This window comes from Plecotus auritus, assembly GCF_963455305.1.
Source record: "Plecotus auritus genome assembly, chromosome: 10".
Lineage (NCBI taxonomy): Eukaryota > Metazoa > Chordata > Mammalia > Chiroptera > Vespertilionidae > Plecotus > Plecotus auritus.
This window is the reverse complement of record NC_137785.1, coordinates 48659876-48672560: the sequence shown is the minus strand read 5'-3', so window position 1 is coordinate 48672560 and position 12685 is coordinate 48659876. Positions and strand designations below refer to the sequence as shown.

Here is a 12685-nt window from a genome sequence, read left to right as displayed (position 1 = left end):
CTTATTCCTGAGGTCACTCATTTTGTGCCCCACTCCCAGCCACTACAGAGAAATTAAGTGACCACACCAGCTAGTGTGGTCACAAGCTGTTGGGCATCTATTGGTCACTACCCCACAACGATCACTCCACAGTCAGTTTACTGTCATTACCTGGACAATTGGGTAATTGGAAACCACAATACATTTAAAAAAAAAAAAACTGAATTTAAAAAGGGTGAAAAAGTATATTTTCAACAATAAAACTGGCACAAGAAACATGTTTTATGTTTGTCAGAAAGGCAAGTAAATACTCAGCTTTCTCCTTAACAGTGTTCAGACCTTTAAAAAAAAAAGCAATTCAAGACAGTTTTAGAGTCTTGTTCTATAACATAGGATATTAAGTTATGCCCAGTACTATGTTAGTGGTCAGTCAAATCTTTTATGTAAAAGTAATAACATTAGGGAAGTTATGCTCAGACACAGTACAATAAACATTCATATAAAAAAAGTAAACTCCACATAAATGAACTGTGGTTTTTCCCTTGGTTTGACAACAGTTTTAGACATTAAATTAATGGTAGTGTTTGCCTTTAAAAGTTCTGTATCATGTATAAAATTAAAAGTGCCATTTCAAATCCACAGAAGTCATTTCCAGAATGGTGCTGTGACATGATAATGTGCATGAATTTGCCCTAAATGGAGACACCTGAAACTCTTATTTCCATAAGGAAAAAAAAAGCTACATTTTATGAAAAACATAAAACAAGAGAAGTATATCATTTTCATTTTCAATATAAAACATTCATTTGTTTGTCCACCTCATAGCACTGATCAGACCAGGGAGCTAGGACAAGACCCTTTTGCATCAATGGAACCACATGATGGCTTCCACAGACAGTAAGGCAGGGATTGGTGCAAGCCAATTAATCAGTGTGCAATTACATTAAAAACCTCCCTCAAACTTTCTGCAGTAGTTTGCATTATAGTAAAATGAGAGGTTGGTCACCCATTCTCTATTTGTAGGCCAGCCTGTGGTAGTAAAAAAAAAAAATGTTTTTGAAATTTAAAAAACAGAGGAGTTGTTGTTAAGAAAACACTATTTAAAGTAAACTAATTTTGTAACTGCCGACTTTAAACACATCCCAGTGACTGTCTGCCCCACCATGCACATGCATGGAGCCCAGCACCTCCCACGAGAACATGTAGGCCAAGCACTTGAGTCCTGGGAGGCTGCCATCTTCCCCATCCCTGTGTCAGCTCCACCTGACTCAGGCACACCCACACTTAGCACATCTTTCATAAATTAAAGATGCATTCAGAACAATTCTAATTCCCATTTTGCTTAGTGTTTAGTTTGGAAATGCTTCTGATATTAAGTCTTAAAAATGATTATTCAACTTCTACCGAACACACAGTATTTACTAACACTGCCCATCTCCTCCTTCCTTCACCTCCTTTAACGTTCTGCTTCCCCACCATCACTTCTCTCATTCCTCCTTTAAGCCTTTTTTGTTTCCTGGACTTTCTGCTACTTAATCTGCTTCCCAAGAACAAGTGAATTTGCTAGCACGCACCTGGTCAGACGAACCATCTGATGAATGATTTCCTGCTCTCATTTGCTCCGCCCTAAAAGAAAGAGGGCTCTCTCTTCATTTACCTTCCCCTCCACATGAAGACCCAGCTGCACTTGCTTCCCACGAGAGAGCAACATGCCTGCGAGTCCAAGCTTATCCTTAACAAAGGGATCTGACACATAATCTTCCTAAATGTGCAATTCACACTCGGACAAGCCAATGAAGTTTTTTTTTTTAAAGTTCATCTCCCCTGCCCCAAAAAACTGATAGCATGTGCCGTATCAGAAAAATCCTGGTCTTAGCAGATCAATATACATAGTTATTTGGTCATTTTACATATGCACTTTTAAGGAGGATCAGGCTTCATTTTCTGTTGAAGAGTTTGTTACCATGGAGTCTGGTTTTCGAGTCATCCTATCCAGTTCTTCCTGAACATTTGTCAACACAGTCTTTTGTCCTTTAAAGAAACAAACACAAAAAACACAATGATGGGTGGTTATTGAAAAAAGCCTTTTTTCATTACAATGATTATGAGGCAGACCTAAATTCAGTCCTTTTTTATCCCAAATGTCATAGGTCTGTGTTTCCCAAAACCAAGTAATTCCTATTTCCTACCAGGGAATATCAGCTCACAGCCTGGGCCACCAGACCAGATTCTGAGTCCGCAAGAACTCAGGAGCCCTGAAGGCCCAGGCTGACCTGAGGATGGAGTGATTCCCTGATGGCATCCTTTGATATGAAAACACCCATTAGGGAAAACACTGTATAACTTATCTTACAGCCAATGGAAAATTAAGAGCCAAGAACTTCTAAAATGGCCTCAAGCTTCCAGGGAAAATGTGTAGTCCCAAGGAACTTGATTATTTGTTCCAGAGACCTCTAAGATACAGACTTGCTCTAAAGACATAAAGAAGGACAGATGGAGGGGGGTGAGCTTCATGCAGGAAAAAATGATGACCCTCCAGTGAGACAGTGAGTGTTCACAGACTCCAGCGCACGGTAAGACTGAGGGCAGTAAAAAACCAAACAAACAAAAAACTCCTTATAAAGCATTACAAGAAATTAAATAAATAAAATGCTAACGGTACACTCTAGACCAGTGGTCGGCAAACTGCGGCTCACGAGCCGCGGCTGGCCGCTCTGTTGACTAATGAATGAGTTTGCCGACCACTGCTCTAGACTATGACCTCCAATGGACAGAGCTTCTACACCAGGGACATGTATAGGTTAGGACCTACCTCAATTCACCCAACAGTCAGTTCCTGAGAACCTGAATGTACACTAATCCCACCATAAATGTGCCCAGGAAACCTGCTCAGTAATAAGGTAATCCTACTGTAAGTATAGTCAGTATAAAGCAGAAAAGTGCTTCCTTTGCTTGGCTGCTGAGAAAACCGAGGGTCTGTAGGTCAGGTGAAATCACTCTCCTGTCCAGTTCCCACCTCCAGCACCCCTCAACCAGAAGGCTCATAAGTCTCCAAGGGTCCATCAGTACCTGACTTCTTGGCTGTGCTCTGCACCCCACCAGCACCAGGACTTCCAGGAGAGCCTGTTTTTTTACTCAACAGACTGTTGAAGAAGCTAGCCAACACGCCTTCACTTGCTGCATTATCTAAGGAAACATTAAGAAAAAAAAGCATCACACAAACTGGGTAACTCAATTAAACAAATAAAACCTAGTTTTCAGCTTGGAATGATCCAGTAGTGGCTACTGTCTTCCTAGCATACTGAGCACATTCATCTACTATGATGCCTTATATACGGCCACTGCTGCAGCTAGTTACAAGTCGCATGATTAATAAGTGGAATCCTGTTTAGATTTCCCACCTGTTTGGAGGCATAATAGATAACCTGTGCTTTACATCATCTCCCTCCCCAAGTCCCCAAGCCAGTGTTTTTCAGAGTTTTATAATCCCCTAACACTCCAAAGCTGCTGTGAAAAGTTCTTATTCAGAATAGAAGACAGTCATCAAATATGCAAGAATAAAATAAAATTTTGTTTTGAGGTCTTATTGCACCTAACATCTTTGGGTATTAATTACTAAGCCAGTGGGAAAAGAGCTATTTCAACTAATAAGTAATTGAGCTTCACAAGAGAAGTGAAGGGGGTAAGTCCCACAATTCATAAATGGTAATAACATAAACATAATGAGAAACAAAACTAAGGACTCAAAACACACATTTTAATGTGACTTCTTATACTGTATTCTTCTCCAAAGGAATCTGCACTGCCTAACCAAGGTCTTACACAAAGTCAGGTGCAAGGGCCACCGATTCCAACAAAGAAACAGGCCTTGGCCTCTGCCAACCACATGTCCCTCCCCTTGAGAGAGGGGATGTGGAAAGCAGCCCTTCTTGGGGAAGAAAACAGCCCATGAGTCTCTACCTTCCAAACCCAGCCACACAGTCCCCACAGAGCTCAAGCCTAGGACTAAGCCACTCTCCACAGACACAGGATACATACTTTTGATGTTTGGATCCGGCTTCTTTACTGACGTGCCTGGGGAGGCACTAGGCACGCTGGCTGGCCCTCCCCGGCCCTGAGTTCTTGGAGAGCCAGAGGGTCCTCGTGCAGGGGATTCCTAAGTCCAAAACCAACCCAAGTCACACACAGGCATAAAAATACCAGAAAATACATACTCCGAAAATGAAACCATGAGTCTACAGGGTATTTTCCAGTCTAGGGAGAAGGATGGGAGGACCGGGATTTTGCTCCCAGCTCAGTCCCTTTCTAGACCTGTTTCTCCTGAGAGAAGAGGTATCAAGATAACAAAGCCTGTTCACTCAAATTCCCAGAGGAGTATTCCTTCCTCAGATATTTTCTGAGTTCCTACTATGTTCCTGGCCCTAGGCCTTTGGGGGACCAAATTCCCTTTGAAAATACAAAAGCCCACACACGCTCTTACAAATAATGGTATAAGATTTGAAGACACCCAAGACACTGGGCCTTGACCCTCTGTTTAAGGTACTCACGGAAGCTCTCGTGGGCGTGGCTGGCTGCTTGGCAAGGAGTGACTGCAAAGAGAGGGACATACTGGCCATTAACCAAGGCCTGCCAAGAGCACTGAAGGTCTGGAGAAACACTTCCAAGTATTCCACTAGAGGGCACCATTAACAACAACCAAATCATAGGTTTAACACTCTAAATGCAAAAAATTTCAATTGAGCAGTTTGGTATTTGGTGAAAAAATATATTCTAAGTAACTAGTTTTGAAGCTAAGGAAGCAAGGAGAGCACAGAAGGGAGGAACAGTTGGCAAAAGAACTGTTAACACCCTCTGTTGACCTGCCTGCACCACCAGACATGTCCTGTCTAACCCCGTGTTAGACATAGGCATGTCTAACAGCCCAAGTGAAACAGGTGAGGCTGAGTTTGCATCCTGAAGGCCTCTGCTCTGGCCTCACTGGTCAGCTTGGGGAAGTTACTTTCCTCACCTACAGAATGGGTGTATCAGCTCACCTGCCTTCATTCCCAAGGCTGTAGGGGGCTATGTGAAATAATGGAAGTGAGTTCAGGGCACTTGGCCAACATGTAAGTATGCCAGAAAACCTACATTTCCAGACAAAAAAGGTACTTAAAAAGATAACTAAGCCCATCACTGTAGAATCTGCAAGGCAAGCAGTGATTCCCTGAGGCAGGTGGTCTAATCCCTATTCTGCACCAATTCTAGAAATGGAAGAAAACGAGACCTGCTCGCAACTCCTTTAGCAGCTCTCTAATGCCGGCAACCTCACCCCAGGGAACTGGCATTTCACTCATGAGAAGGCCTCTGCTCTGGCCTCACTGGTCTTACCTGCTGCTTCATTAGGAACACCTGCTCATCCTCCGCTGCCAACTCTTTGTCATGGACCAGCTGTGAAGGGAAGAGACACACTCATTTGTGGTCAGAGGTAAAGAACACCTGAACTACTATAAAAATTCATGCTGAAAGGAGCATCTTGGGCTAGGGTCTCCACATGGGTCTGGGCAGAATCCCTGCTGAGACTGTTTTTCTGAGATCAGCCTTGGCATGTGGCCAAGTGACTTTCTAAAAGTCTAGCAGGTTCTAACACCTCCTAGGAGCAAGCAATCAACTAAGTAGTTCAGAGGTGGCGGAGGTACTGTCAGGACCTAAGGGGAAACGTCAACCCCACTCCATCACTCATGCCCACCCGAATCCATCTGCATAATACCACACTTCATCTAAAGACTTTTTTTTTCATAAAGCCCTTGGATTACTAACCCCTGACCTAGGATCATTTAATGTGTAAAATCTGATTCTTTATAGTTTCTTTTTTCCCATTAAAAAAATACCTGTAACTCTTAAAGTGATTGATTTGCTTACCTTTCTCACAGGAGGTTTCATGATAAAGTCTTCATATGCATCTTCGGGCTTCACAGTTGTGAAGTTTTCATGTAAAATGGCTATTTTCTTTTCATTGTCCCAGCCAGCAGGTCTAAAGGCAAAAAGAAAGGGATTGACTTGTTTTTCCTGGGACTGCCTTATAGTGTACAGAGCACATTCTGGGTTAGATAGGACTCCTGGATGAGTTTTTCCCCACAAGATCTCGTCTGTAGTTGCTGGGTTGGCTTGCAACTTTCAGTAGACAAGCCAAAACTTACTGCAGGTATAACTCATCAGATCAACACTGCAGGCCCTGCTGGGGTCTTACTGACTACACATGCTGACCCACAGCAAGTGTTCAGAGCCTTCCCACAACTCCATCCAGAAGAGCAAGGATACAATGGAGCCCTGTTCTAAGAGCAGAGAATGCAGAGACCAGCATAGAGGCCACAGCTCAGGATGGGACTGTTTCTCTTTGGCATGCAGGCACCTCTCCTGTGAGCTGTTTCTCTCTTATCTTTCTGACAAGTTTCTTATGGATTGGTTCATACATTTTACTGGTTTGGGAAAATCTACCCTGGAGCCAAGGGGAGAACCACGACCTGCACTATCCTGGGCCCCAAACCAAAGGGACACAAAGAGTCCTTGAGGCTCCTACATGGATGCTGCCTAGCTTGACATCTCAGGGCAAGATGGTACCCAGGATCCATTAAGTTAAGCCACAGCCAACAGACTTTCCTAAAGGAGCAAGTTTTAAATGTCCTACATGACATACATTTGAACTTTAGAAGTTCTAAAAGATGGTGATTGATTGTTCTCATAGGCCTCTCATTCTCCATTCAATTCCTGCTCCATAGCTCTAAAACCAAGACAGTGCTTAGCCAGGGGTCGGCACCCAAATCGCTCTGCTGACGTCATCAGCTCCCAAATAGGCAAACTACCTAGAGGACCAAAAGTGTAAAGGGACAAGGTGTGATCAAGATACCGCCATGACCCATGCAGCCTTCAGAAGATGCAAGATACTTCTCCACTCCAGACCAGCCCCAAACCCAGCCAGTCTCCCTGCTCCTCCTGCTCCCTGGGATCATGTGTGATCTGGGCACTGGCCGACTCCAAATACATACTACTCTGCACTTGTGCCACTGACTGCTTTAGACAACTCTCTAATATCAGTCCAAGCCTCTAGGTTTGCTGTCTCAAGCAGCCCAAGTGAGGTTCTCTCTGAATGTTTAGGAGGCAATCCATTCAGTCCTGAGCTCTTGGCTTTCACACCTTCAGTCTTCACATAGCTGTCCCTCCTCCTCCTCCATTCTTTCTGGCCTGCCTGGCCCACACCATTCATCCTTCTAGCATCACCCCCTCTGCCTTCCCTGCTGCACTGTCTCCACTATCCCACTACTCCCCTACCTCTCCTTGGCTGTGGGTATGTCTCTACAGTGCCATGTGCAGGGACCACCTCTCATTCATTTCTGTGTACTCAGCATAGAACCAAGGTACCTATGAGGTGCTCAGTATTTGCTGAATATCCTATAATTTTTAAGTCAAGAGAATATCTAAGACTAAAAACATTGATCTACTGGCATAAGTCCTCTCAGAGACCACAGCTTCAACATTTATTTATGCCTCCACAGCATTATCATTCTCCAGTGAGTGAAAGACACAAACTCAGGCAAACAGGTATCCAAATCCCTTGCCAGGGGCTCCCAAAATGTGAAATGCTGGAAACACACTAAGCAGGCAGTATAGCCAAAAGCCCATGCTGACAGGGATGCCTGCTGATGAGCAGAGAGAAACCAGATGCTTCGACAGAAAACATTCAGGATCCCCAAAGCACCAATTCCCTCTACTTCAACTCCCTCCCTCAGCTAGTATTTTACCAGAGTAGACAATAAGTGGCAAAAATGGCTGGCTTCAGTTTTGGCAACTTGCTCTCAAGGACGAAAGGCAGCACCCATGACCTCACGCTACCCACTTCTCTCAGACTGGAGGCAGAATGGCAAGTAATCTGGGAAGGAGCGGAGAGGGAAATCTGAGTGTACCTATCACCTGTGAGGTCCAGCCCAAGCACTTTGCCCCAAGGTCGCAGAAAGCTGGCTATGTAAGACAGAAGGCACCTTACTTGGAAAGATATAAAGTGAAGAGCAAATGTACAATAAAGAAAATAATTTGAAAGCATCATCTAAAAAAGAACTCACATAAAAACTGCATCCTTTTCCACAACTAAGGCAGGCGTGGTAAAGTGGAAACCATACGTTTTATGAACGATGTACTTATACAACAAGTCGAGGTTTTTTTCTTCCTTCACTGATGTGTAAATCAAGGCAGCTCCATCTAAGCAATCTGCCTAAGGAAAATAAATTCACTACAGGAAACAAAAGCAAACACACACAAGCACAATCCTCACACTACACCCATAGGTTGACCAGTTTTTGATTAATACATGATCAACAGAAAAGCGTTAAAATTTTAAAAGCTAAAAGGATAATAGTAGCAGACAAACCAGGTCAAAAGTAAAGAGCATGTTGCTAGTGGGCCATGCAGTTCATTTTTAACATGTAAACTTGTTTTCTGACCCATTAAGATTGCTTCTTAGCAGCCAAGTTAATGACTCTGAAGCTAGCCCAGGAAACACCCTCAGCATATCCAGGGTACAGATTCTTTCCCACGCAGATGCTCACATGTGATTAAGTTTATCATTAAGCAAACTTTTATGAGATGGGTACCTACACGTACTGGTAACCACCACTGAGCAGGACAAGCTAAAGGGTCCAAAGGAAGTAATAGGAACGTATCCCTCACTCCCACCCTAGGGAGTGAGACTATGGCACCAACTGCTATTGGATTTTTATAGACACTGGACTCAAGGAATTACTGACACAACATCTTCCTCATGGACAGCACAAAACACTTGTAGCATGTAAAACAATACTGTGTTGGGTAATTAACCCTTTCTGCAAAAGAAGCAAAGTTTAAAAAGATTTCCAAGATATGATAAAAGTATCTTGGTAATAAAATCAAACATCAGTTTTCTTCTTAAATATAAAAGCCTATCAAATGTACAGCATTAAAAATAAAAGTGATCAAATATAGGCAAAAATTCTTAAGTCTCAAATTCCAACATAGTAAAATACAAAACTAGTAAAAAGATGTATACAGTATCTCCCTGGCAGAATCTTTCTGGATTCAGGAAGTACTTTTCTCCTTGAAGATGCTCCACTTGGGAGGGAACCCTGTGCCCCTGGGCCCCGAAACAGCACCTCAAGGATACACTGGAGGCAGAACCTCCGTAGATGTGACTGGATAAAGTCAAAGTGCTCGTCCCTGTAATCATGCTCCTTCTCCAGGACACTCACGGCATCACACTGCAGGGAAGACAGAAAGAAAAATGAGTTACCTTTTCGCATCTTTACCTGATGCACTCTTGAAGAGTGTCTTCTTCAAGAGTAAAGTACCATAGCTCCAAAGAAAGCCACAGGCAAAAGTCCAAGCATTAATTAAACAGACAAGAGTGAAAGGCAACGGGACAGTCCAGCCGGTGTGGTTCAGTGGTTGACCGTTGATCCATGCATCAAGAGGTCGCCAGTTCAATCCCCAGAAGAGAGTGTGCAGGAGGCAGCCAATCTATGTTTCTATCTCTCCCTCTCCCTCCCCCCCTCTCTAAAATCAATAAAAACATATATAAAAATTCTTTAAAGAAAAAAAAAGCAACTGAATATTTTTTCTTTTATCCTGGACCTCAGTTTCCCTATCTGTAAAGTGGGAATACAATAGCCCTGATCACCTCACTAAGGTTCCAAGAATCAAACAAGGTCACATCATCAAGAAACAGGCTTGCCCTAACTGGTTTGGCTCAGTGGATGGAGCATCGGCCTGTGGACTGAAGGGTCTCAGGTTCGATTCCAGTCAAGGGCATGTACCTTGGCTGCGGGCACATCCCTAGTGGGGAGTGTGCAGGAGGCAGCTGATCGATGTCTCTCTCTCATCGATGTTTCTAACTCTCTATCCCTCTCCCTTCCTCTCTGTAAAAAGTCAATAAAAACATATATATTAAAACACACACACACACACACACACACAAAAACAGGCCTACTGGGCATGGTTGGGCACTGCACATTCCATAGGGCTCCATGCTCGCAGAACCCGATGCAAAAGGCACACCCTATAGTTTGGGCAACACAGTGGCTCTGACTGGGAATAAAGTACTTTTGAAACTCAAACTGTTTTTAAAGCCACTTCTTTTTATTTTGTAAGAGACACAACTTTCTTTCTCTATAACTGAACTTAATTTCTATTTCCACTTCATCATTCTGCAGGATAAAAGAAACTGAAATTTCAAGTTCCCTTCCTTCTTTTCCTAGGCTTATGTTCCTTTCTGAAAATCATCTCAAGTCCAACAGACTTTACAGACCAAAGCCCAAAAGAATTCTGCTCTTCCATATATATTTTTCAACAGCCTTATGAAAACTGTTTTTAGTTCTAAGTTTGAATCACTCAATAAATTGATAGTGCTTCATGAAGAGATCAACCCAGGCAATGAGCAACTGAGTTATGTCATATTTCCAGCAACAATGTTTAAATGACATTTTCTATGCTGACATATTCAATGTACCTTAATGAATCCTGAATTAGCCCAACTCTCCCTTGGGAAGACGCCTAATTAAAGCTTCCTAGTTTCTTTCAGATGGTGACTGTTCACTGGCCAAATCCAGCCAAGTTTGCAGCTCCCTGGCACACACCTTTGTGCACACCACCAACACTGGGATCCCCAGATTATGAGTCAGCATATTGTCACCAAGAGGCAGGGCAACATTTTCTTCATCAGGACCCGAGGTCAGAGGCCCTCTTCTCTGTGGGGAACCTTGACAACCTTCTTCTGGTTCAATATAGTCTTGAAAATCTTTCACAACTATAGGTGAAAAAGGAAAAGAAAATTACATACACAGAGATACATGGCAGCTTTAGAAAACTGAAAAAAAAAAAAAAAAAGGTAGGAACAAGCACAAAACAAAAAGAATTGTGACAAATTTCCTACTAATTGCATCCTACTGCAATATTAGGGATTTGGGGATGATGATGCAAAATGCCAATTCTGACATATTCAGTTTGAGCATTATAACTTCAGAGCAGCAAAAACATTCCCCTGGCCTGGCCGGTGTAGCTCAGCAGTTGAGCATCAACCCATGAAGCAAGAGGCCACCGGTTCGATTCCCCGTCAGGGCACATGCCCGGGTTGCGGGCTCGATCCCCTGTGTGGGTGTGCAGGAGGCAGCCAATTGATGATGTTTCTCTCTCATCTCTCTATCCTGCTCCCTCTAAAAAAATCAACAAAAACATATTTAAAAAAAACACATTCCCCTAGACATCAATTGTATTCAACTCTTTTTTTTAAAAAAGATGTATTTTTATTGATTTCAGAGAAGAAGGCAGAGGGAGAGATAGAAACATCAATGATGAGAGAGAATCATTGATCGGCTGCCTCCTGCATGCCCCCTACTGGGGATCGAGCCCACAACCCAGCATGTGCCCTTGACTGGAATCGAACCTGGGACCCTTCAGTCCGCAGGCCAATGCTCTATCCCCTGAGCCAAACCAGCTAGAGCTGTATACAACTCTTAAACAGGTTTTTAAAAACTTCAAAGGCCTCGCCCTAGCTGGTTTGGCTCAGGGGATAGAGCGTCGGTCTGCGGACTGAAGGGTCCTAGGTTCGATTCCGGCCAGGGGCACATGCCCGGGTTGCGGGCTCAATCCCCCGCAGTAGGGGATGTGCAGGAGGCAGCCAATCAATGATTCTCTCTCATCATTGATGCTTCTATCTCTCTAGCTCTCTCCCTTTCTCTCTGAAATCAATAAAAAAATATATTTTTTTAAAAAACTTTAAGGCTTCAATAATTCCTACTATAAAAAGCCACTTTTCTTATATATCATACTTTTTCAAAATATCAGGATAGTTGGACTGTGTTACCTCAACAGAGGCAACCACCAAAAATAGCTAACTTCTAAAATTCCTCAAGAGTCCTCATTAGAAAGAATAAAACCATCTGAATTCCACAAGAACTGTTTGCAGAGAGCTGAGATAATGTCCACACTGAGAAGGGAGGCTGGGCTTGCCCAGCACCACCCCCATCTTGTCATCCTCACTCTTGTGCACTTGGTCTCATCTGTAGGAGATCCTGAGTCACATGTACAGTGTTCAAGGACCTGTTTTAGCACAAGGGGTCAGTGGTACAACATCCACTTCTTGGCACACACAGTCACTACTTTGCCCAGGTGCAACCCACAGGAAGGCCTTCAGGCTGAGTGGTCCACGGCCTTAGTTAAGCCAAGTGAACACAAAGCCACATGGGTGCTTTAAGGCTCACATGTAAGGCCAGAGAATAAGGACATGATGATTAAAGCTACTCTGAGCCAGAGGAGCAAACAGGCAGTTCTAACCTTCTATGCCTATTAAAGACTAAAGGGCCAAAGCCCTTTTACTCTCATCCACAACGTGTTCATTAAGAAAATGCAAAAATAGGGAGAAACCGAGATGGCGGCATAGGTAAACACCTGAATTGCTGCCTCGCACAACAACTTCAAAACTACAACTAAAAGACAAAACGGACATCGTCCAGAACCACAGGAAGGCTGGCTTAGTGGAAATTCTACAACTAGAAGGAAAGAGAAAAGCACACCGAGATTCAGAGGAGGTGCGGAAGTAAAGACAGAGGTACGGAGGTGCGCGCGCGCGCAAAAAGGGCTGGGCAACTGAGTACGCGGCTGTCTTTCTCAAGCAGGAGGGAGACAAAAGCTCCTGACTGCTCTGAACTCC

At 43.5% G+C, this 12685-nt stretch overlaps 1 protein-coding gene across 4 annotated transcripts in view; it reads right to left on the bottom strand.

Moving 5' to 3' along the window:
* DYNC1LI2 (dynein cytoplasmic 1 light intermediate chain 2) overlaps positions 1–12685 on the bottom strand; it is a 29653-nt gene that overhangs the window by 965 nt on the left and 16003 nt on the right. For 2 of the 4 annotated variants that reach the window (XM_080645845.1, XM_080645847.1), the window contains 9 exons: positions 10614–10783; positions 9146–9239; positions 8073–8208; positions 5878–5989; positions 5347–5406; positions 4527–4568; positions 4018–4135; positions 3049–3165; positions 1769–2010 (listed from right to left, as the gene is read on the bottom strand). In XM_080645845.1, coding sequence (XP_080501971.1) covers positions 1910–2010; positions 3049–3165; positions 4018–4135; positions 4527–4568; positions 5347–5406; positions 5878–5989; positions 8073–8208; positions 9146–9239; positions 10614–10783 — 950 coding nt within the window. In that variant the 3' untranslated portion in view covers positions 1769–1909. Of the gene's footprint in view, positions 1–1553; positions 1606–1768; positions 2011–3048; positions 3166–4017; positions 4136–4526; positions 4569–5346; positions 5407–5877; positions 5990–8072; positions 8209–9145; positions 9240–10613; positions 10784–12685 lie in introns of those variants that run through there. The other 2 variants (XM_080645844.1, XM_080645846.1) reach the window with 2 other exon arrangements.